The following is a 23,451-nucleotide window of genomic DNA, read 5'->3' as shown; positions in this document are numbered from 1 at the left end:
AAACCCAAACCAAAAAACCAACAAGAAGACAAACACCAAAAAAATCCCAAAAACCAAATAGTAGCAATTCGTATCCGTAGGGTCATTCTGAGGTCATTTTGGAAAGAAGTGTGAGCTGGGACTACAGCAGCAACTTTACTGTCATTTTAGGACAGGTTGGGGAAAACATACACAAGAAGTTCATAATGAGTAAGGATTTTCCAGTTCAAAAAAAAAAAAAGAATTTTACTACATGAGAAATGAAGGGGTGAAAATACAAAGCAATGAATCACAAGATACTATTTAAAACAATCTTTTCAATATACAGAGTACTTATTCCACTTGCTGTTATGTCAAGAGGAAAAGCTAAATTACATTCTGCCAATAATTATGCAGAGAGATGAGCTTTTCTGGTACCTCTCAAACAAGTTTTGTTCTCACACATTCATGTAATTCTGCATAATTTTTTAACTGCTGCCAATAGTGAGCTGAAGTCCACTGACTGATAGCTGACGCATTTGAGATGATCATATGAAATTATGTATAAAATATTATTTCTGGTATCTGTCCGTCTTCTATTGATGTACCATTGTTGTTACCTGGTGAACTATAAAAGACAAAGCATGTTTTACTAGCAGTAGGAGATTCGTGGATCACTTTCTTCAAGCCTTTTGTTCCATAGTGGGAATCAGGACCCTGAAAAACATCACAAGAGATTAGCAACTGAACGGAAGTGGGCAGCAAGACCCATAAAATGTTGAAGTTCCAGCACTACTGACTTAGGATATTTCAATAGTATAAAATCTCTGTACCCACATCATGTAAGTCATATACAAAATCACAGATAATAGAAGTGAGTACCTTATGTCTAAATAACAAAAAATTTTTCTGACAGCAGACTTAAACCACTTGATTTTATCCAACTAGTAATAAATAAATTTTGATTCCCAGATGGGAAATTATATTTAAAAGAATATTAAAAGACTTTTGAGAAAACACTGAATACATAAATTTGTCCATAACATTAAAGGGATACTTTCCTAGAACAAATCATTCTTTCCTATACTGCAGCACTAGTATATAAAAAGTAATAAAAATGGTGATTAAAAAAACCCAAACCTTTTAGTTTTCTGTAGCTATAGTGGTTAGAATATGCTCAATAAAAGCAATTAAAACTTTAATTTTCATAGAGAGCTGCCAGATTACATATTCTAGATAGTGCTTTTGCCCACACACAACCAGCGACTCCCATTAGGACGCATTCTAACTCTTACGTCAGCCAGGAAGTGGGAAGGCACATTCTGTTTTGTGGCACAGAAGAGCGATAGCAGTCACAAGTTATTGTGAAGTTTAACTATGCTCTTCTTTAGCACTAAACTTAAAATAAATCCAAGATCTAGAAGACACTTTCCCCATCAGAAGAGAGATAAAAGAACAACTCTTGCACCAAAGTAACATTTTTCTTCTATACTGTTAGGCATTCTTACTTTCAACGTTGCACAAGCTGTGTAGCAAACTGTTGGCAAAATCTCTATAGGTTCTTTGAACATAACTCTGAATGTACTGGCTGTTCCATCACAACTAAATCCAGTGTCGTTCTGTCCTAGTGTCTGATTCTTCTCATAATCAATTATCTGTACAAAAATAAGAAAATAGTATTTTTAGGTTTATAAGCTTGAGAAAGATTCTTATTGTATTCATATTAGAAGATTACAAGCAAACACTTGCCTGCTCCACCCAGTTTAATTGCAAGGATAGTGCAATCTCAGGACTGGCAAGTAGGTGTAATGTCCTGATACCACTAGGGTTGATCCAGCAGTGTGCTGAACTATGGCCTGCAGGTTTCACCCAGGCTGTTCAATCTGTGGGCTAGATTCAACACTGCTCCAACCAGGTTATAGGGAGATGAAGGACAGCTCTTAAGACATTCATCTTCTGACCTTCAGATACTGCGTATACTCCTGTACTTAGATCTGCTGATCCTGGTACACCTACACAGCCCACATGAGGGAAGCACATTTGCTGACTGTGGCTAATATAGAAAACAAGTTTTTACAGATAACGTAAGCAGTTAATGATAGAATCTTAAAAGAAAACAAGAACTTGTGCTGCTATGTTTTATACAATTTATGTTCTAGACTCAGTATAAAAGTACACTCAGATTACATATGCAATTTTAAGTGGCAAATAGGAATCACTAGCTAAGATGCAGTAATAGCAGATAACTCAGTTCTCCTTTTGGATAGCAATCCTGATCCATGCTGCCGAACAACCTCTTGCAGAAGTTGGATATTAGAACTTTAGAGTAACATGAACACTTCTTGATTACTGCACTAACAAGTAATCCATTTTAATATTTTATTATTAAATTGCCATAATTTTAATATTACACAAATGAGATGAAGCAAAATGCATCTAGGCAAAATGTGCTTTAATTTTTTCCCCAGCCACAACCAATAGAAATGTCAACATTTATAATGCTGAAGGCCTAAGGCCCTTTCACATAAAAGATGTATTTGCAATATATGTTTATCACTATTTTAAGACAAGTATCAAATGTTTAATTCTCTGAAGCTCTGTTAGTACTGATGCAGGTCCAAGAAGAAAGGTAGACACCCAGGACTTAAATACCTGTCTGAAAAGATTGTGACAAGAAAGTTTCAGATTTATCACGAATTGAGGATACTTCTAGAATAAAGAGAATCTGTATAAGATGGATGGCCTTCATCTGACCTGTAAAAGTACACTAGCCTTTCAAATAGGATCAGGAGCATCTCTTTCAAGTGAATCTCTTGATCATTCCCACTTAATATGTTTTAGTTTGCCTTGCAAGAACTAAATTATTTTCAGATTAAATGCATCCAGCAAACATGGTGAAGGAGCACACCCGACTATCTCATCTGCTAATGGGAATTTAGCCAAGAGAATCAAACAAGTTAATGCAAAGTAAAAATCCCCAAATATGTATAATATGGCTGCTAGGCCCTCAGTACCAACTGTTTTATTCTAAAGATCCTATCTAGTGCACTATGTTATGCATTTACATAAGTGTATAGTTTGAGAAAACTAAACTGATGCTACTTCAAATCAAGGAATTTCAAAATTAGCTTTTAAACTGAGGAATGTGGAAAAGCCAAAAATTCCTTCAAAACCACATTCCAGATACATTCTGTTTGGAACATCTTAAGAAGAAAGGCACAACATTTTTCTCTTAAGAAACAGACACAGAATTCCTATCCTTAAGTACAGGATAGTCAGAGAACAGTAATCATCAAATAGAAAACAGAAGACTAGTAAACTCTCATTTTAATAAGATGCCCAGAAATGAACTAAACCAGCAGTTCCAGCACATGCTAGAAGTCTTTGAAATAAGATAGGAACAATGGAATTTCTGTCCCTAAATGAAGTCACAGTTTCTTTCTTTCACATTTCCCACACACCTAATAAATCCATGTGAAGTGATAGTACCAGCTTATGAAATACACAGAACAGTGTAACTGTGGCAGTCACAGAATGCTAATACCCTGTTAGAAAGCTTAGAATCAAATAAAACCTCACCTCGATAAGAAAGGGAATTCAAATGGACTGAAATTCCATACTTGACAAAAATATAGTGCTGGGTCAATATTACTAGAAGACAACTGTGACCACAACATGCTAAGAGAGATCAATCAGGCTACAAGAGCAGGAAATACAATTTTGTGTGTCTTCAATTACCCGCTCAGATCAGGCAAGGGTCATATCAGGACATGAAGCAGGGGTGACATTTTTAGATGCTATCACTGACCATTTCCTGAGCTTGCTAACCAGTTGCTCAGTAGGAAGAAACGCAACCCTTGATCCGGTACTGGCTGATGAGCAGGATCAGTCAAAATTTCATAATGGAAACACTATGTAACAGTGTCTGTAATGTACTTGGAGTCAACGCTCCCATGCGAACAAAAGCAAATCCACCACAGCTGTGCTACGTTTCAAAAAGAGAAAAACAAGGAACCTTGTTCAAAAGAAGGAGCAAAAGAAAATCAAATCCATGTAAGAAGCATGCAGATTGCTGAAGGACATCCCATGCCCAAGTACAGTATTGGTAGATATCACCCATTAGGAAAGGCCTGAGGAAAGGGGGGAAAAGTTGGCATGGCTGATTGGCAAAAGGCTGTTACTGGAAATAAACAATAAAGGGCATCCTATAGAAATATGAAGTTGTATCCAAATTAGAATACAAAGGGTCAAACTGACAGATTAAAATGTAAAAAAAAGTACAATTAAGCAGGCCAAAAGGTTTAGGAACAGCTATCTAAAAGCATCAAGCCCCATGTTAAATCATTCTTTCAACAGAGCAGTAGCAAAGCACCCTACAGACTCTCTGGTGTCTATAAACACCACACATGAAGCTATAAAGATTCACAAAGATATAAAATGAGTATCAGCAGGATAAGGTCTTCACATAGAAGCCTAGAGAACAGTAATACAAATACATCATTTACCAGCAGAAGAAACCAGGAGGATTGCCATGCTGGGACAATGTTTTCAGCAAACATCAAACTGGAGCAACCTTACAGAAGTTACAGTAACAGTAGCATACAACCTTCTACCTAAGACTTGAATCAGTAGTAAGTAGCTGTCAGTCTTCCCAAAAAAGCTCTGGGCAAGGACAAGCCTCTAAGCCCCAATACATGTACCAGGTGAGGTAAGAATGTAATTAATACCCAGTTGGATCAGACAAATGGTCCAATAAGCTCTGACAGTGGCAAGAGGAGATGTTGCTCTGGGTTAGCACACAAGTCTGGGCTCTGCAGTCTGTTCCCCCAGCATCCACAACTGTTCTACTAGGGGTGCTACAGTGCACATCCCCCTTCTGTTCCTTCTGGAATCTTCTAATGTATCTGTTATTGATGAACAAACGTTCAAATACGACTAAATTCAAAACAGGGTGTCTGCTTCTTGTGACAGTATGTTCAGTATCTGCATTGAAAAAAAATACTCTTCTGTGTTTCGATCTTCTGGTATCAGCAAGAGTCTCCCAGTTCTAATATTCTGGGATTTGGTGAATAACAAACAGTTCTGCATTTACTTTATCCATTGTTCTCATCATTTTAGAGGCATTGCTCACACCTACCCTACAAACTGAAGAGTCCTAATCTTTTTGGTCTCCCTTCATAAAGCAGCAGCTCTATCCCCTTAATCATTTTAATTACCCTTTTTCTCGACTTTCTAATTCTACCGTGTGAGATTGGGAACTGCACACAATACTCAAGATGTGGGCATACCTGGCTTTCATACAGCAATACAATGTCACCTTTTATCTTGTTTTCACTGTCTTCCTGATGACACGGTGGGCTTTTTTAGCAGTTACTACATGTTGTGTCCCCTATTACAGGGAGCTGTTGATAACAAATCCGAGATCTCCTTCCTGAAATACTAGAAACTTTTACTAAAGGACAGACTTTGTGCACAACTGAACAGATTATAAAGCTATGAAATTCTTCTGCAGAAAGCTTACAGGAATTAAAGGTTAGACAGGTATCCTGAAGAAAGATTCACCAGGAGCTACTAAACAGAGAAACCAAAACTGGTCTCAGGAAACCTGTACTGAAAATGATTGACGGACAGGAGAATACAGCAGAAAGGGAGAAAGTTTTATGTTGTTCTGATTTGTCCCTAGTCATCCTCTTGTGACCACTGCTGCGAACAAAACACAGGCTAGATTCCTGGCCTATTTATCACTCCTACCAAAATATACGCTAAACCTTTTGCCAGTACTACAAGTGTAGTTTCTGCATAAGCTTATTTAAACAGAAAATACTGTACCTGTATATTAACTTGATAGTCTGTGGGTCCATGAATAGATCCATATAATCCAAATCCCACTATGGAAATTCTTCTGTTAACTGTGAACCTAGTAAGACACAAGCCAAGAAAGGAATTTAAACATCTGTAATGGTTGTGTTACCTTATTCCCAGACAAGTAGGAAAAAGAGTCCCACTGAAGAGCAGGGAAGTAAACTGAAAATTACTTCCTTTTTCCCCAATAACACTTTCTATCTAGATTCTAACTGTAAGAAAATGCTTTGTAAGGTATCAGCTTTACAGGTTAAAGCTTTGCTAATCCCCCAAGACAGTCAATATTAATAAACAAAAAATAACCAGATTCTTTTTAGTATCTCCAAAATAAAACCAGATCAAAGACTTGGTATTTTAAAAAGGAATATGCAGGTAATATCCAAATACTCTAGAATGCACCCAACATTCCTGAAATGTATTCTTTGCTACTTTATATTTTATGTGTGCAACAGCACGAGTTATTTTTAAAAAAGGAAAAGATCCAATGTTCCCAAACAGAACCAGCATGTTTGTTACGGTGTTTTATGCCAGAAAGTCAAAGTTAAGCAATTTGTTCCCTTTCTTCCCACACTTCTCTGTCTCCTTCAAACAGTTTCAAAAGCCATACCTAATCCGATCACTTGTTCCACTGTAGCCCCAGCGACTCTCCACTTGCTGGAACCTGTTAATGCTGCATTCTTTTCCTCTAAGGCAACATCTTGGTCTGTCAATATAATCTACTTTAGGTTTAGGATTGACAGTAAAATGCAGAAAGAGATTTACTACTTCCCGATCTGACAAGATTCCAGACTGAGCAGGGCCTGTGAAAAGAAAAGACTTATAAGATGCTTTGAAGAATTACTCCAACTGTTGTATCTAAACCATGTATACTGGCAAACTGAAGATGACAATATTTTCCAACAGCCAGAGCATATTCTGCAGAATGTTTTGCTTTCATTTGTGCATCACAACTTTTATTGGTACAACACTGATAACAGAATAGAGTGTTAAGCATTTAAACACTCACAGATGAGCTGTGCAGAGATATGGTCTAACAGTAAGACAAAGAACCCCAAAACTCACCTGCTGCAAACTCTTCAATAGTCATTAATGGAAAACGGATTAAGGAAAGAGCTCTTCCAAGGACTTTCTGTTTGTTCCCAAATGTCACAGGCAGTTGTTGTCTTTGACATTCTGCTTCTGCCCAGCGAACAACAGCTCCAAAAAGTCTACTTTCTCGAATACTAAGGGTATCTCTTTCTAGAACTGCACACAGTGTGTCTAAAGAAAAAAAGGTTAACAGATCCAGATAAGTTTTCATCTAAACCAGTAACAGTACTACAGATTAAGTAAGCTTAAAATGTTAAGTAAACACTAACATTCATAGTAAGATATCAAAGACAACTTATCTTCTGTATAAAGAAATCTCCCAATGGTCTATAGACTCCAAACTAAAAAAATCCTACTATGAACTAAACTTCCTGCTATGAAGACAGCACATGAACTTTGTTTTTGATTCTGAAGTGTGTGACCATATATAATCTATGCAGTGACATCCAATATCCTAAAGAATTTCCATGGCTAGGGTAAGATCAAAACTGGAAATGACCAAGTGGTGAATGCACACTACTAAAAAAACAAGTTATTCATGATGACACTGCCACATTCTCATCTGAGTAGCCACCTGCCAATCTGGATCAGCTGTAGACACAAGCAGCAGCAGTGCGCACAAAACCAGTTTAAAGATACATGAAAGTGATTTTCAACATTGACGTATTTGCTACCCACAGAGCTTGAAGGTGGAACACAGGATGTGAGGCAAGGTACTCCCAAAAAAAGAGCAAGTTTTCCTGTATTTCTTACTTGTTCTGACATTTTATGAATAACAGGTATGCAGTAATCATCACAGAACACAAGCCTGAAAAAAATGTGTTTTCATATTCCGAGTCTTCTTTGCAAATTTTTATATGCACTGAATTTAAGCAAGGCATGTTTACAGTCATAAAAAACATACTGGAAAGTCAAAATAGATTGGGACAGGAAGAGCAGAGATGAACACTCAGTCTGGGTACAAATCCCACTGAACAGGAGTTTACAATGACTTTACAATTTCTTTAAGCAGCTGGCATACCTTCCTCCAGCTGAGTTTTTCACACAATCTAGCTGAATTGGGATTGAAATTTTAAGATACATATAGCATCAATGAAATTCAGTAAGCAAATGTACAACTGCTAGCTTTTCATAAAAGACATAACATAGAAACCACCAATTTAGTTTTGGGGTTTTTTTAAACACAGATTTCACAAATTTTACCTGATCTGTGCAACTCTGAACAGAGAGGTACCAAGTGGCAACAAAACAGTACGACTCCTGTTACGTGCAAAAAGCAGGTGTGGATCCCTCAGGGACAAGGAACAACACTTAGCAAGTGAAAGCTTTGGCTTTTACAAAAGCATAGTGTTACCATGGTGGAAGCCCCATGACACCAGCACTAACCAAATGGGGACCCAACACACTGGAACCCTGCTTGGGAGTGAAACTCAAAGGAAAGCACTGCAGGGGTGGATAATAAAACCTGCACTGATTAACACACCATACATATGCAGTGTCCTGTTTTGCTCGTCAGCAAACTCACTGATGGAATGCAGGTGCTGCTGTCTGAATTCTGAGATCTGCAGCTGGCCATCACACCAGTGCAAAGGTGGGCCAAGATGAGGCGGGGAAGCAAACTACACCATGACAAGGAGATCAAATGTGCTTGGAACTGTACATACTCAGATGGGGAAGGCAAACTATCCCAGGTTACTGTAATGAAGTCTTCTCACATCCTACAATTCCCTTCAGAAGTCTAATGCTTAGGGCACACAAAGTAACTTACCTATATCAATATCAGTAAAGCCTTCTGCACTTATTGCATCCATAGTACTTTTGTCTATTGTGTCAAGACAAAGACTAGCAAGCTGAGGTTCATCAAACAAACGAGCCTAAAGGTAAAGAAATACATCTTAAGCATAAAGCTGACAAACTACTATTCTTAAAAAGCAAGTATTTTTACTCTAGAATGGATCTAAATTAAATCAGGTTGATTTATCTAACTACTCTGTGTTCGTAACTTAAAGAGCACTTAAATTCTCAAAGAAGTACATAATTAAGGAGAATTCACTGAATGCAAGTTTTTCTTTGTGTTTATGTTTGGAGTTTTAGCAATATAACTAAAAAAAGTACACATCAAATCCACTATAGAGAACTAAAGCACAGTCTTAACATGAAACAATTGAGATATTAATGCAAATACACTCTAAAATAAGCTGGCTCTATCTGAAATGTCTCAGTCCACTGCATAAGAAAAACAGATAAAAGAAAAGCCTTTATTCCACATTAATAAGAAGCTGAGCCTGTAAAAATGCTAACAGGCCAACTAGAAATTTTCATGCATAAATTATGTGGTAGCAAACCCACTGTGAAATAGTATTTAATCATTTCCTTCCAAATACCGATTTTCCTAGCAAACTGAAACTAAGCTTAGATTTACCTACTTGAGTAAGCAGCATAAAGGCATTATCTGCTCGGAGGTGCTTCGTTAGAAAATCCACACAATGTGCTTCCAGGGCTGGGACTGCATACTTTTTAGCAGTGTATAAAGTAGTCATGACTGTTTCTGGACCAATTTGAACTTCATCTGAATAAAGAAACCTGGAAATCAATACACAAATACAGATCATAAGTAGCTATCTTAACGGGGGCAAACAGGCACAACACAACAGTCTCTTTGCACTTAGAAAACAGGTCAAAGATTTGCACTGTGAACACGCAACAGTTGACCATGGAGCATTTTTACACATAGATAAGCAAATTAGAGGGTTGAAGAAAGAGTATTACGTTAACCTAATGGCATACATTTGTTTTGAATACGTTTTACTCCCCAAGACTGATCTGGCTGTACTAGTTATACATAGCTACCGAACTGTAAACAACAGCTGAGCTGCAGACTTAGTTAACACATGATTGCACGCTCTTTTGATTCACTACCAAGAGCTGTATTCCTACACATCAATACATAAGCCTCTGTGGCTAGATCACTGAACTTAATTTACTGACAGTGCACACTAGCTTCCCCATGAGAAGAATAGTGTCAAGGACTTAGACTGTGATAACATGTCAAAGTTACCACTCTGTAGCTTTTAGAGGAAAGGGAGTCATCAAGCAGACGACCTTGACTCTTCTATTCCTGCCACAGCAAAACATTCTGGCTTGTCTCCACTACTTGAGGCTAGATGACTGGTTGAGATTTTATCATTAAGATGTGAACCAAAAGATAGGAGCTTCCACCAAAACCAGGGAAAAAACCTGTTTCCTGAGCAGCTGTTATTTGAGACCAGACAAAATCAGCTTTATTTTAAGGTTTTGCATGGAAAAGATACCTTTTTAAAAATAATTTTTCTTGCAGGTGACATGGAAGATGATCTTAGCAACATTTCATCAGTTTTTCAGATAATAATCAAGAATAGTTTGTGATTTACAAAATCCATTTGTCCCAACACACAGGTGGTTAAGCATAATAAAGCAGGGCACATCAGCAAAGGCAGGAACTCCTCAATGAAGGCCAAGCCTTTCCTTTCTTAATATTTTTTGTTCAGAACCTCCTGGAAATGAATGAATGGCAAGCAAGACATAGAGATGGAAGGCGTGTTTGGAAGGGTTTTTAAATGTACCACTAAGCAGTTTGCATTTAACAGAAGAAAATTGCCAAAGTAATGGACTCAAGCTTGTTTGCAACATGGGAAGATCTGAGTAACAGATCTCCCAGCAGTAACATACAATTCAAGTTTCAACTAAAGTTCTTCACTGTTTATATTTCTTACATAATTGCTGACACACAACTAAACATAGTGTGCAACATTAAATTTGTGCCACTTACCCACAGGTACATATTTACCATTACAATACTCCAACCAATCAGCCTATCAATCTATCAATCAAACAGCCAGCTTTTGCATCCATTTAGGAAATATGTGAATGATGCTCTAGATTAATTTTTTTAAACTGGATTTACATCAAACAGCTTTTAGAAATAATAAGTTTCATTAAATGCTTTTTTCTTTTTTTTTATATATATAAAACAAATGGACAAGTTGTTCACTAAAGTACTAGAATAATGCATTTAGATTTTGGTTTTAAGATTAAAAAAAACCCCAACTATTTAAAATGCCCTAACCCTTCTTGTATGACTTTACAGGAGCTTGGAGTCCAAATCATGTAAGAGTTGAATATTAAAAGGCTGTAAAAAAAACCAGCATTACTACACAAACTACATTATAAGCTTTATCTAATCCTAAAAAAAAAAAAAACAACCAAAAAAAACCCAAAGAAAACAAAACAAAAAAAAAACCCCAGAAAAAGGACACACTTGAGACTCTATGCTCCAATCCCTTCCCTGCTGTATGGTTGAATACACATTAGGAGATACTCCTCAACTGAAAGTGTGTCAATGACAAACTAACAGGACTTAAGTGATTAAAGTTCTGACAACTAAGATTTGCACAGCATCTCAAGCAGTAAATAAAACATCAGCGTGTTATCAACACTCTTTTCAGCACAAATCCAAAACATAGCTCCATGCAAGCTCCTGTGAAGAATTCAACTCTATCCCAGCCAAACCCATCCCTTATTGCATACCATTTACATCATGCTCAGGTCCCACACTATCACAACACATCTTCATTCACAACCCTTTCCCCACAGAAGGTCTGTAACATGTATACAGATATCCATAAAATGTCCACTGAGCTCGTTTGGTCTATGACTTTGGGCTCCATCTGTTACGGTATTCATTCAGGACAGGATGGGTGGTGTGTTGCATGGAGTTACTGGACACTTCTGACCTTGTAATCTGTTTCTAGACATTGACCACCACAGGGTGTAACGACTCGTAGTTACAGAACATGTAATATAGTTACATACTTTGAAACTGAGAAAGCTTATGACAAGCATCATCCAAATTCATTAAGAAAGTCACATTGTCAGTTTCCTGTGTTTAGTATTTCAAGTTTTTGACAATGCCAATACTTTCCTGGGATTTTCAAAGCCAAATAGCATTCTTCTGCAAAAACTAAGTGTGAATTTGCAAAGTTAAAAGGTAGCTGTACAAACTATGAAAAAAGGTAATAAAGTCCATTGCTCTAGGATGTTGTATAATCCATCTCCCTTAAGTAAACGGATGGGTGATGATGCGTTCATCTACTCATAAAAGAGGAACTCTAGGCGTGTCTTCTCTCTGAAAATCCCTCTGCTCATGTCTGTCTTCGCGTTACCTCTCCCATTTGTGGCAGGTCTGAACTAGCACACCTTTATGTTTATACCACTGTTCCTCCTCCGCTTAACTCAGTAGGGCTCAGGATCACGTATCCTTCCTGCTTGCCGCCTTCCATCCTCTCCTCCCCTTGGAAAGGCTTACAGAAACAACCTGCTCTTTAGATACTGACTAATTTTATTGTCATCCAGGATGGGATGTGTGTGTATGTGCAGAGTGGAAGAACACTTTTAATGACCAGAACAAGTGACCACTCGATCATTCACTTTACTTAAGCCTCTCATACATTTTATGCCACTTTCCTCTCAGGTTAACACTTCCTTCTCCCCTAGTCTTAGCATCTTTCCAACAGCTGAAATATTTTCGCCATTAAAAAGCACACAGAAATCTTCTTCCAATTAGTCATGATTACCCCTTTATTTGCTGCTTTCCAAAGTCCTCTACAAAGACATTTGGAAGATGTACTGCTAAATCTATGCCATGTTGCCACTCTCCTTTATACTATGATCAAAGGATAAATTAAATTCCTGTAAATTGTGAATGAAATAAAAAATTAAATCTTATTAAGAACAACAAAATGAAACCCTAAAGCAGAATCCTACGGAGACAACTTTAATTTTCTGGATCAAAAAAACCCCAACAAAACCCTCCTTATTTGGGAAGCAAATTCAAGCTTTTGTGACTGATTGTTTCAGCTTTTAAGGACTTATCTGCCAAACTACTGCAGTAGTCAGCTGCTTTCAAAAAACTCCAGTGTCTCATGTTGGAAAACTCTTCAGGCAGGAGGAATACCAGATGAGAAGCCAAAACACACACCACAGTCTTTTCCAAGCCTTTGAGCTCAGCCAGTTGTTTTCTAAGAAAGTTCTTGCCCCTTCCCCAGCCAATTTTAAACGGCTCCCTACCCTCTTCCTAGTTTTACATGCAGGATTTTAGCCCACAGACAAGGACGACTATCCGAGTTTCTCTAGGGACAAAAATAAACCCTACAATATATTACTGGAATTACAGTGGTACTATGAATTAAAGTTTCGGTTCATTCTTTTAAAATATTTCAACTCCACAGATTTATTATTTAGAGTGCCCTGTCAGAAAAGAAAAACCCCAAAAAAACCAAAAGCAATTGTAGCCAATTTTAAATTGTGTACAGATATAGCCAAAAGACAAAAAACCCCATATGTCACATTAACTTGATGACCATCATGTGTTAAATTGTTCCATTTCTAACTACTGTTTTCTTCTCTATAAATGTAATTCTTGGCCTAGAAACTATTTTGTGACAAAACACTAACACTGAGCAAAGTTCACATCATAGGACAAAGAAATCACACTATCTCACTGGACAGATACAGATGGAATGAATTTTAAGATAATCAGAAAAATTTTCATCAAAAAATATTTTTCCTTTGGCTTTCTTTTTACAAGTAGCATTTGTCAGTAGATCTTTATGAAACACATCTACCACACATAGGACCTAACAAACCACATGAGTAAATAAAATGGAAACAAGCTGTGGAACATTTAATAATTAGTGAATCGCCCCTAAAAGTTTTTGCATCACTTAAATGTTTCCTTTACCTTGATGTTCATTTGTTATGTATATTCAAAGTTCCCAACTTAATTTCTAACCACTAGACCTCAAATTGGTCTTTGCAGAGATTAAAGGCAGGTCCTGTAAAAGGCAATCATCGTTATCTGACCAGTGTACTAATGATAGAGAGGCCAATGGTGCAAGGTTAATTCTTGCCTCCTCTGGCCAACACCAGGAGAAAAAAAACCCCAAACAAACAACAAAAACACAGTTGTGTTATCATTGGTATGCTTTAAAACCAGCATATACAAGCAAGGAAGTAATCCTGTACTGGTCTGTGTTAAAGTAGTTCTCCTTAAATATGTTTTTAACAAGGTGTTGCAGTGTATATTTATTCCAGAATAAGCTCAAAAATATGGAAGAATGTCCTAAAAAGCTGCCATGTATTTCATACCAAAGAAGAACTGTTGAAACTCTCAGGTTTGATATCATCAGTCTGGTGATATTTAGACAAAACACAAATATAATCAGTTTACTTACCTAAGTCCCCTGTCCCTTGTGTACTAGCAGCTCTACCAACATAAGATGCCTTTTGTTTGCATCTAAAAACATCTCTTCATTCACTTGTACAGTTTTCAAATACCATCCTTATCTTTACTTAGAACTCTCCTGTTTCTGTGTTTATATTTTTATCTAAACTTCTCTCATTATATTCACTTTTTACTGTCCAGTGTTTTTTCCACTTATATAGAGACACAGATGTGCACAGTCATTTATTTTTAACCTTTGAAACCATTTTGCTTGAAAGACACTTCCTACTACTTCCCACTCTGCTACACAAACTCTTCACCTTGCCATTCCCTCTCTGCTAAGAATTCACAAAACACAGCCCATTTACTAACAGTAACAGAAACGTTGCTGCTGCATGGTGGATTCTTCCCCACCCCAATCAGTTGCTGCAACTCTTGTGTCCATGATTACTAGAAGGACTGTGTGACTCTTCTTCTCACTGTTCTTATCTGTTAGGCATTAAAACAGAGAAAGTTGCTAAGACTTTGGAATTTTTCCCATTACAGAAAGCTTCAAGACACTACATATTTATTTCTAGGCAATAATATCACTGTTTCCCAAATGGCTGTTATGGAAATCTGTTTTATATGTTTTTATAAAGGTTTTGTCTAGCAGAGGAGTTTCTTTCAGAAAAATCTTACGGTTAAGCAGTTTTGTCATATTACCACATCACAGCACAAAGAAACTACCAGTAATTGTTTCCATGAGTTTTATTTAGCACTAGTAAAAAGAGATGGTAGATAAACCCAAGGGTTTTGTGAGCATGAGAAGCAGCAGATCCTATTCTGCCCAAATTAGAAACCACTAACCCATTTTACATACTTTTTGCCATCACTGCACTCCTGGTCTCACTTGGGTAGTTTGTGTGTAAAAATTAGTTACTACCTTCTGCATGTTTACTCTCCACCCAAAAGTATGTGAAGTGTGATTACAATGGGTGCATTACTCTGGTAAAAAGATACAATTTATTGCCATGGCTGAAAAAGAAAAGTGACCAATAAGATGAATAAAGCTTCAAAGGAAGTATGAAATGAAAAAGCTTGGTGCAACAGCCTCTGTCCCTTGTTAGTCATTATTAGGTGGACAGATAGTTGCAGCACTCAGAGGAACCACTAACCCTCATCATCTTACTTATAAAAAAAGGTATCAAAACCCAAACCAGTCACCCACCACTACCAAAGTACTTTTCTGAACGCACAATCAGCTGCTCTGAAGTTAGGGCACTTCTCTTCAGAAAAGGATGCAGGGGAAAGAGCAAGAAGGAACCCAAACGCATCCGCGGGGCGGTGTGACCTTGCGCGCAGCCCGCAAGGTGGTTACGCGTGTTCCCCGCGCCTCCCTCTGCGGGAACGCACCGGCGGCCCGAGGGAACGGAAGGGCTCTTCGGGGACAGGAGCCAGGAGAGGCCGCGGTTGGAGGAGATGAGCCAGCGGCCGAGCGGGCCCTGGCGCGGCCCCGCGATGCCGGCGGGAGGAGAGACCCGCCCTCCCCGACCCAGGACCCCCCCCGCGCCGCCGGGGCCTGACCTGAGGAGCGCCAGGAAGGCGGCGGGCTCCACGTCGGGCAGCTCTATCTCGGCCGAGGTAGTGGCCATGCCGCCGTTAAACATCGCGTCGAACACGGCGCTGCCGGCCGCCAGCACGAAGCGGTGCGCGGGGATGCGCTGCTGGCCGGGCCCGGGGGGTGCGCCCGCGCCCGCACCGCCGCCGCGGGGGCCTCCCTTGCCCACCACGAAGTGCACGTCGCTGAGCAGCTCGTTGGAGAAGAGGAAGGCGAAGCGCTCCCGCAGCGAGCCCTTGGTGGCCTGCCAGTTGTACAGCGGCTCCCGCTGCAGCACCGCGCCCGCCTCCGCCGCGGCGGCAGTGGCGGTGGCGGCCGGTGTCTCCGCGGGCGCACTCGGGCCGCCGCCGGCAGCCGCCATCGCCGCCCTGAGGGGCCGGGCCGCTCCGTCCGCCGGCCGCCCGCTAGCGCCCGCCGCGCACGCGACGTCAGCCGCTCGGCGCGCATGCGCCTCTGCGCCGCGCAGGCTCGCGGTGGGGCCGCCGCGGCCTGACCTGCCCTTCCCAGCGGCCGGGCCGCGGGGCCGCGCTCCGGTCCGTGTCCCACGTTAGGCTGGTAAAGGCGTCTGATGCCCGTGTGTGTGGCGGGAGGGCGCTGCCAGAGCCGCGAGGGGGGCAAACCAGGCGTGCGAAGCACAGAGCGCTGCGGCAGGCACGGAGCTTTACAGCGGTACCTGTGGGAATGAGTAAATCCTGCAGCTGTGTGTGCGCCTGAAATGTGAATTCGTGCCTATAATACCCATTCCTCACGATAGCAGGGACAACAAGGCTCGATCACCTATTTTAACTACTTCTGAAATAATGTTGGAATACTGATGACTGTTGGCATACGTACCTTGCAGTGCTTGTGCAAAAGAAATCCACTTAAAATGTGTTTCGACATTGCATGTTTTAAACCTCTGAGGAGAAAAAGCAAAACCAGCAATTGCGAACGTAGCAGTGAGGCAACGCAGCAACCACCAAATGTAATGTCCTTGGACCAGGGAGCATAGAGTGGTGAGTTCATAGAGTCACAGCATGGTTTGGGTTGGAAGGGACCCTCAAAGGTCATCTAGTCCAACCCCCTGCAGTGAGCAGGGACACCTTCAAGTAGATCAGGTTGCCCAGAACCACATCCAGCCTGGCCTTGAATGTCTCCAGGGATGGCACATCCACCACCTCTCTGGGCAACCCGTGCCAGGATTTTCCCATGCTCATTGTAAGCAATTTGTTCCTCGCATCCAGCCTGAATCTCCCCTCTTTTAGTTTAAAACCATTACACTTCATCCTATTGCAACAGGCCCTGTTAAAAAGTCTCTCCCCAGTTGGGCAAATTCTGACAAACGGTATAGGTTCATTTTTAGTACTATCTTGGTGGGTTTTGGGAAAGAGAAGGGAAAGAAAAAAAAGCTACCTTTGCGTTTTCACAGTCCTGTCAAACCACTGTCAGTTGAAAAATAAGGTGGATCATTTTGCCATCTACTGGAGTTTTGCTGTAAATACAGCAGCAATTTGAATTACAGAGCTGAAAAGCTGTTTATCATAGCTCCTGACTTGTCAGCATTTATAGAAACGTGTGGCTAAAAGAGGAATAGAATATGTCAGCACTCTGCATTTAGGTTTATAATTAGGACAAAACTGAGACCAAGCAAACGTGGTCCGTTTCGCAGAACGAGTTTAAAAGAACCTTAAGCAAGATGGAAGCAATTTCAGCAGGGTAAACTATAGTGGGAAAGGGCACAAGAAGACATAGTATACCAGCCAGAAAGCAGCAAGTAGCTGTGCACAGAGGCTATATTTAAAAATAAAACCATACTGCTGACTTAGAAGAATGAGGGTTATCACCTTTATGCTTTTCTTGTCCCAAGGTGGGCAAAGAAGGGAAAGTGGGAGAAGCCCAGATTCTATCTGAGAGATTAGGGATGGAGATGGGAAAAATCATGAGGGAAATGGTGACACCAAGGACATAAATCAATAGTTTTCTGGGAATTTTCTTTTTGGTCATGGGATGATCTGGGTATTAATGAGAGTTTCTGCATTGCTGTCTTTCTGCTTTCACCTTCCTGTGTTCACTCACAGGTTAGTCTGTCAGCTGAGAGCCAACAGCCGTGACTCTCGTAGAGAACCATGGTTGTAAAAAGTGAATGTATTGTCAGTAGCAGAGGAAGTTAAGGACAGAAGAGAGTTAAGGAAATAAGAAGGAAAGGTATGCCAAAGAACTGAAAGGAGGGTGGTTGGGGTAGAGAGAGTATGTAATACACCTTCAGGAATGAGAAATGAATCATAAGAAGGTAAAGCTATGCAAGATAGAAAAAATGGGGAAGATGAGGTGAGCTGAGAAAGAAAACTGAGAGAAAATGAGGGGAAAGAAACAAATGAAAAGTCTGGGGGGAAAAAAAGTAGAAAAACTGGAAAGGAGACAGAGGAAAGGATACAGGATACAATGGAGAAATGTGACCTGGATGCCCATCAGATCTGAAGATCTGATCAGCTAAATGCCAAATGCAGTAACTTAAACAGTTGTGAAAGCGAGAACTAAAAGAATATTAAGTAACAGATTTCCTTTTGAAACTGGGCTTTTCTGCATGTAGACAATAAGCCTCGGACATTCGTTTCACCTTGTAATCTTCATGCCAGCTTCCTTCCTAAAAAAAAGTCAGCCGGTTTTTCTTTGGCATTACCAGTAGGTGGATCACAGCCATTTTTAAATGTGATGTCATGGGATTGTATTCACCAGTCCAGATCAGAAATAATACACAATGCTTTTCCCAAAAGGAGCTACACGTGAATGTCACTAAAATTCCATCCTGTTGTTTGCTTTCTCAGCATGCTCGGTTTGTGTCTAGGAAATACAGCAGTCGCTAATACAGAGAAAAATATTTATATAATGTAAGCAGTGCAAATTGGCCCAAGAACCTTTTGTTTGATCTCATGTAACAGAATGGCTACAAATCAAGGGCTGCAGACAAAAGTTCAACAGTATTATGTTATATAGCTGTGAAGGTTGTCCTGATCACTAGCCAGCAAAACAGAAGGTCAGGGAGTGTCTACGCTTTTGAGCAACTCATTTTCAAGGTCCGCATAATGGCCTGAGCAAGCTCGTGCTGACCTGGTGCCTTTTATCTGTGGAAATTCATGCAGGAAGTACTCTCCAAGTTTTGAGGTTCCTTTACCTGTTGGCAGGAAGAGAGAGGACAAAGTGGGTTCACATATACCAGGGAAGAACCAGAGAATGTCCTTATTAAACTGCAGGGATTTCTGAGATACTTGTGGTGCCGCGGATGTCCCAGAGACACAGGAATGCCTGCCCAGCAGCCCTGGCCGTCCCTGCCAGTGAAATGGAGCCAGTTCTGTGAGAACCATCAAAAGGGTTTGGGTTACAAAGCGTATTGTTTTCAATCATTTGTTCCTGAAATTATTTAAATTCTCCTCCCTTTCCTTCTTTTCCCCACATGAACTCGGCTTTGTGTGTATTCTGAGGAGCTGTTTGTTTTTATCAGTTTTTGAGCTGGCACATATTTTTACAGTGATTAGCAATTGTTCTCATAGGCAGTTAGCATCATTTCTCTGCTTCAGGAGGGAAGAGAATAATTCAGAGTAAATCACAGGTTCGTTTCTGATTAAACTTTCTGGTTGGGGCCATTTGATGACATCTTTTCCTTTCCATGCTCAATTAGATTCTTAAAATCCCCTACATCTGATCCATGCCATTGCTGTGAGTGACAGGCATCCATATTACCACTACAGTGACTGAATTACTAGCAGCATTAAAGTTACTCAAATGTGTAAATTTGCAATAACTGCATAATAATAATAATAATAATAATAATGATGTTATCTCCTTGGGCTAGTTATTGTGATTATTATTGTTATTTTCCCTCCGGTTTGCATTAACCTGTGCTGTTGTGATGTGGGATCTGCAGGTAATGTAACCTTGCAGATTTTGGAGCAGAGGATCCATGCTTGCACAGAAAACAAATTCAGACTCTTAGATCTGAGAAACACTAAGGGCAGGGATTACAGTTGTTTTCCTTATGTCTTGTAAAGTGCCTGAAGAATGTTGATACTCAATTTTAGAAGTAGAATGGACACTCATCATTAATTCCTCTTTGCATGCTTCTTTGGTGCAGTGATTGCTGCTGGAGAATCCCCCCAGATCCTCAGCAGATCATTAGCACATGGCCTCCTGACCCCCAGCGCATACCATATGGACTACATTCTATTGCCTCTGGTGCACCATGCAGTCTGTGATGTATAATACAGCATCCTTTCTTAGGTCTTACATCCTCAACTAACAGGAAATTTTGAAATTCAGCAATAGAACAGGTTGGTTTTAAAGCTGTTAGAGGATTGCAGTTATCTGTGGTCCAAGCTGCTCCCCTGGGACAAAAGTTCCAAACTTGAAGGTTTTAATTTATCTTTTAATTCACTTTTTAATCCATCTTTATCTGGACTATTGGTTATTGAATTCTCTTGCCTTAAAAACTCACTTGTAAATAGAGGAAGTACACTTTCAAGAATGTATCAGCTTAGTTCAATAAAAATTGAATGGCACAAGTTGTTTTGTAGCAGGGTGGCATTTCGTAGCTGGCATCATAATGCAGTGAAGGCTTGCTGCTTGGCAGAGCCGATGGGAACACATGAACAGTGTTTCTGTGAGCTATAAATAGCTTCTCTTAATCCTTGCATTGATCTTCATGTGCTTGCTTAAGGTTCATCTACCTATATTTGTATAGATTAATGTCATTTTCTTGATTTAAAATAAAATCAGCTGTGTCTCAATATAGTGTTAAACCCTACAATTTGTCATGATTTAACAAGCAGTTGTTAAAGATAAGAGCTGTTTCCCAGACTAAAGACTTAATGGCCAGTTAGTCTCCTACTTTGAACCTGACCATTAATAAAGATTTTTCACGTCCTCCACAGCATTCTTTTGCTGGCACACTTACAAATGCTGCCTTAGTCCTGACATCAAGACTGATCTGGTGCCATTTAGTGGAGAGACTGAAGAGAAATATCTTGTATATTATAAATACTGATTGTTGATCCTGTAATGGTCTAATGGAGAAGCTGACAAACATCAGCCCAAGCATGCTGCTTGTGAGTTGAGCATCGCCAGCCACGGGGCCACACAAGTGGATCTAGTTAGTGACTGCGGTCAGGATTCCCAGTGAGGAATCTGTCATGTGGCATAAGACTGATACTTGTGGTTTGAGAGAGAGTTGGGCTTCCCATTTAAAAATGACCATTTAGACAGAAATCATGTCGTTTCTGACAGAGAAATGTTACAATGTGGTGAAAGATCATCGTTCTTGACACCGTTCTCCTGAAGGGACTGTCTTTCAGAGGAAATATAAGATCAGAACTCTAGGAATCTCATGTTGTCAATAAATATGATTCTCTGACAATTTCTGCATGGGAAGGAGTCTTAATTTTAATATTTTCATTACTTCACTTTGCTTGCCTACGCTTCACTGCGGTTTATGTAGGATATTTGCAGTTTTCTGTCTTATCCTGACATCTAATGTTGCTAAATAGTTAAACAGTTCTATGATTTTCTACAAGTGATGGCATCCACATGCCTCATGATGATGTTACCATTTATAAAATTCAGGAAAAAGAAAGAAGGAAAAAAAATGATTTTGCAACATCAAGAAATGAATATAATTGAATATGTGACAGGAAGCTGAGAGGTTACGCTTATTTTGGTGACAGCATCTTATCAACACCGCTTTCATACAACACTTTGATTAGTAACTATGTTGTTAAAGACACCCTATTCCTACCTTATTTTTTATATTGCTGTTCTGGTACGTGTGAGTAGAGGGTGGTACACACAGTTGAAGTTCTTTCCCCTTCCTCCCCCACAAGAACACTTAAAGCTTTCGAGAAATGCATGTGTTAGTTTTTGAGGACTCCTGCTTTTGAACTGAGGGTGGCATTTGATCCATAAGATAGTTTGCTCTTTGACTTAATTCTGTCTTAAAGCTGAATTTTGAACTATTTGCCCTTGGGGAAGTTGATCAGAGGCTTTGGGCTGCACGAACTCAACAATTTTTCCCCTTTTTCTCTAGAATTGATGTCAACTATACAAATAAAGTCAGCAAGAATGATGGGGATGTTATTTTCTTCATAAAGCCTGGAATAGAAACACAGAGAAGGAAGGTCGGAATTAGAAGGACCTGTAGCTACTAGAAATTAAGATTTTTGATATCGAAAGCATGGCATTCCAGAATCCACTATCACGGGTGGATTTGGGGGCCTCCTCTGTCAGGAAAAGGAAAGGAATGATGGAACTGGAAGCTCTTCTTCCACAGAGTGAGAGATGAAAATGAAAGGAAAAAACATGCCTTTTTGAGCAAATGCTTCAAACATCCCATTTCAGAGGTCTTTTCTGCTACCAGATGCTCATAATTATTTTTTTAAATAAAAAATTTATAGATCTCAACACAATAGACTCAAATAATGTGCTGGTGAGCTGCTATGTGCTGACCACACAATGTGCCCTGACAGTTTCTACTCAGAAGCTGGAACAGGACTTGATTAACAAGCCTGGTGTAAATCAGTGCTGGAATATGCTGGCGGGGTGGTAAGGAAGAAGTTTTCCATACAGTGTTTGACTTTATGGACATGGGAACTAAGAAGCGAAGCTTGAGACGTGAATCTTGAGACTGCACCATGGCAGCTGCATACAAATAAGCAGCCTATACATTTGAAAGCTGGAGAAGTGAACCGGCTGTGCATTGAAAGGTAGGCATTTGGAGGTGGTAAATTTAGCCCTGACTCATCCAATGGCAATTTTGACACTTGGGTGGACTAAATTACTTTTAGGAATTGCATCATGTTTTTACCAGATAGTTTGATTGAGCAGCATCGTTTAACCCATTCATATACATGTGGCCAGGCTCTAGACCTTTCTCACTTGAAATAACTATGCGAAATAACTATGAAAGAATTTGTTTGTATATAATATATAGGACATAGATATGTTCTGGCTGATCAAGTTCCTTTCTGTCAGAGGCAATCATATCAATTAATGGCTTAAACTTACCAAATAACATCTTAAAACTGACTTTTTTTTCCAATTCACTACACTCATTGTAAAAGACTTAGAAGACCCTTTACTGCTGATAGCTACAAAGCTGTTTCTAGAAACTAGCAGAAGTTTCTTTAGAGTTCTTTCCTCTCCCTGGTGTTAACTCCTCAAGTATTTACGGAAAGCACTCGTAAGCCAAGCTGTTCAGCCTCTTCCTCATGGACAGGTGCCCTGTTTCCTCTGCCACCTTAGCAGTTCTCTGCATCATTTCAACATGCGGGAATCGGAATCAAGCCCATTATCACAAATGGGTGCTTTCACAACGGCATCAGTGCTTCCTGCTCTCAACCAGAAAGAGCCTGCCTCGCACGCTAGAAATGCATTTGCTGCTTTTCCCTAAGCAACACAGGATGGTCGTTCTCTTTTGCCAATGTCCTGGTTTTAAATGCTCACTAACTTCCAGGAATAGTGGTTTTCATTTCTGTTTGCCTTGCACACAAGATTCATTCCACTTCTGTTTGCGCACCGACAGTTTAGTGTTGATACTCATGTATAAACAAAGTTTGAAGCCAGAAAAAAATGGTGATGGATATGCCTAGTTTTTGTTATTTTTCGACATTTAAATAGAAAAGGTGAGTTCACAATTAAAACACTGTTTAAATGCTAA

The 23,451-nt window shown here is 39.8% G+C and overlaps 1 protein-coding gene across 3 annotated transcripts; it reads right to left on the bottom strand.

Annotated features, from left to right (window-relative positions):
* Positions 1 to 44: 44 nt before the first annotated feature.
* On the bottom strand, positions 45 to 16,250 carry BTBD1 (BTB domain containing 1). 3 transcript variants are annotated; one of them, XM_030498734.1, is made up of 8 exons: positions 15,737 to 16,250; positions 9,336 to 9,492; positions 8,678 to 8,783; positions 6,883 to 7,080; positions 6,428 to 6,620; positions 5,788 to 5,875; positions 1,467 to 1,613; positions 45 to 675 (listed from the first exon to the last, which is right to left on the bottom strand). In XM_030498734.1, the coding sequence occupies exons 1-8, from the start codon at positions 16,129 to 16,131 to the stop codon at positions 517 to 519; spliced, it is 1,443 nt and encodes a 480-aa protein (XP_030354594.1). In that variant the 5' UTR covers positions 16,132 to 16,250; the 3' UTR covers positions 45 to 516. The 3 variants fall into 3 exon arrangements, with proteins under 3 accessions (XP_030354594.1, XP_030354595.1, XP_030354596.1); XM_030498735.1 differs by lacking the exon at positions 1,467 to 1,613; XM_030498736.1 differs by lacking the exons at positions 45 to 675; positions 1,467 to 1,613 and adding an exon at positions 4,939 to 5,347.
* Positions 16,251 to 23,451: the final 7,201 nt, after the last annotated feature.

Source organism: Strigops habroptila, chromosome 9, assembly GCF_004027225.2.
Source record: "Strigops habroptila isolate Jane chromosome 9, bStrHab1.2.pri, whole genome shotgun sequence".
Classification (NCBI taxonomy): domain Eukaryota; kingdom Metazoa; phylum Chordata; class Aves; order Psittaciformes; family Psittacidae; genus Strigops; species Strigops habroptila.
The sequence above is the reverse complement of the archived record's forward strand: the minus strand, read 5'-3'. Positions and strand labels throughout refer to the sequence as shown.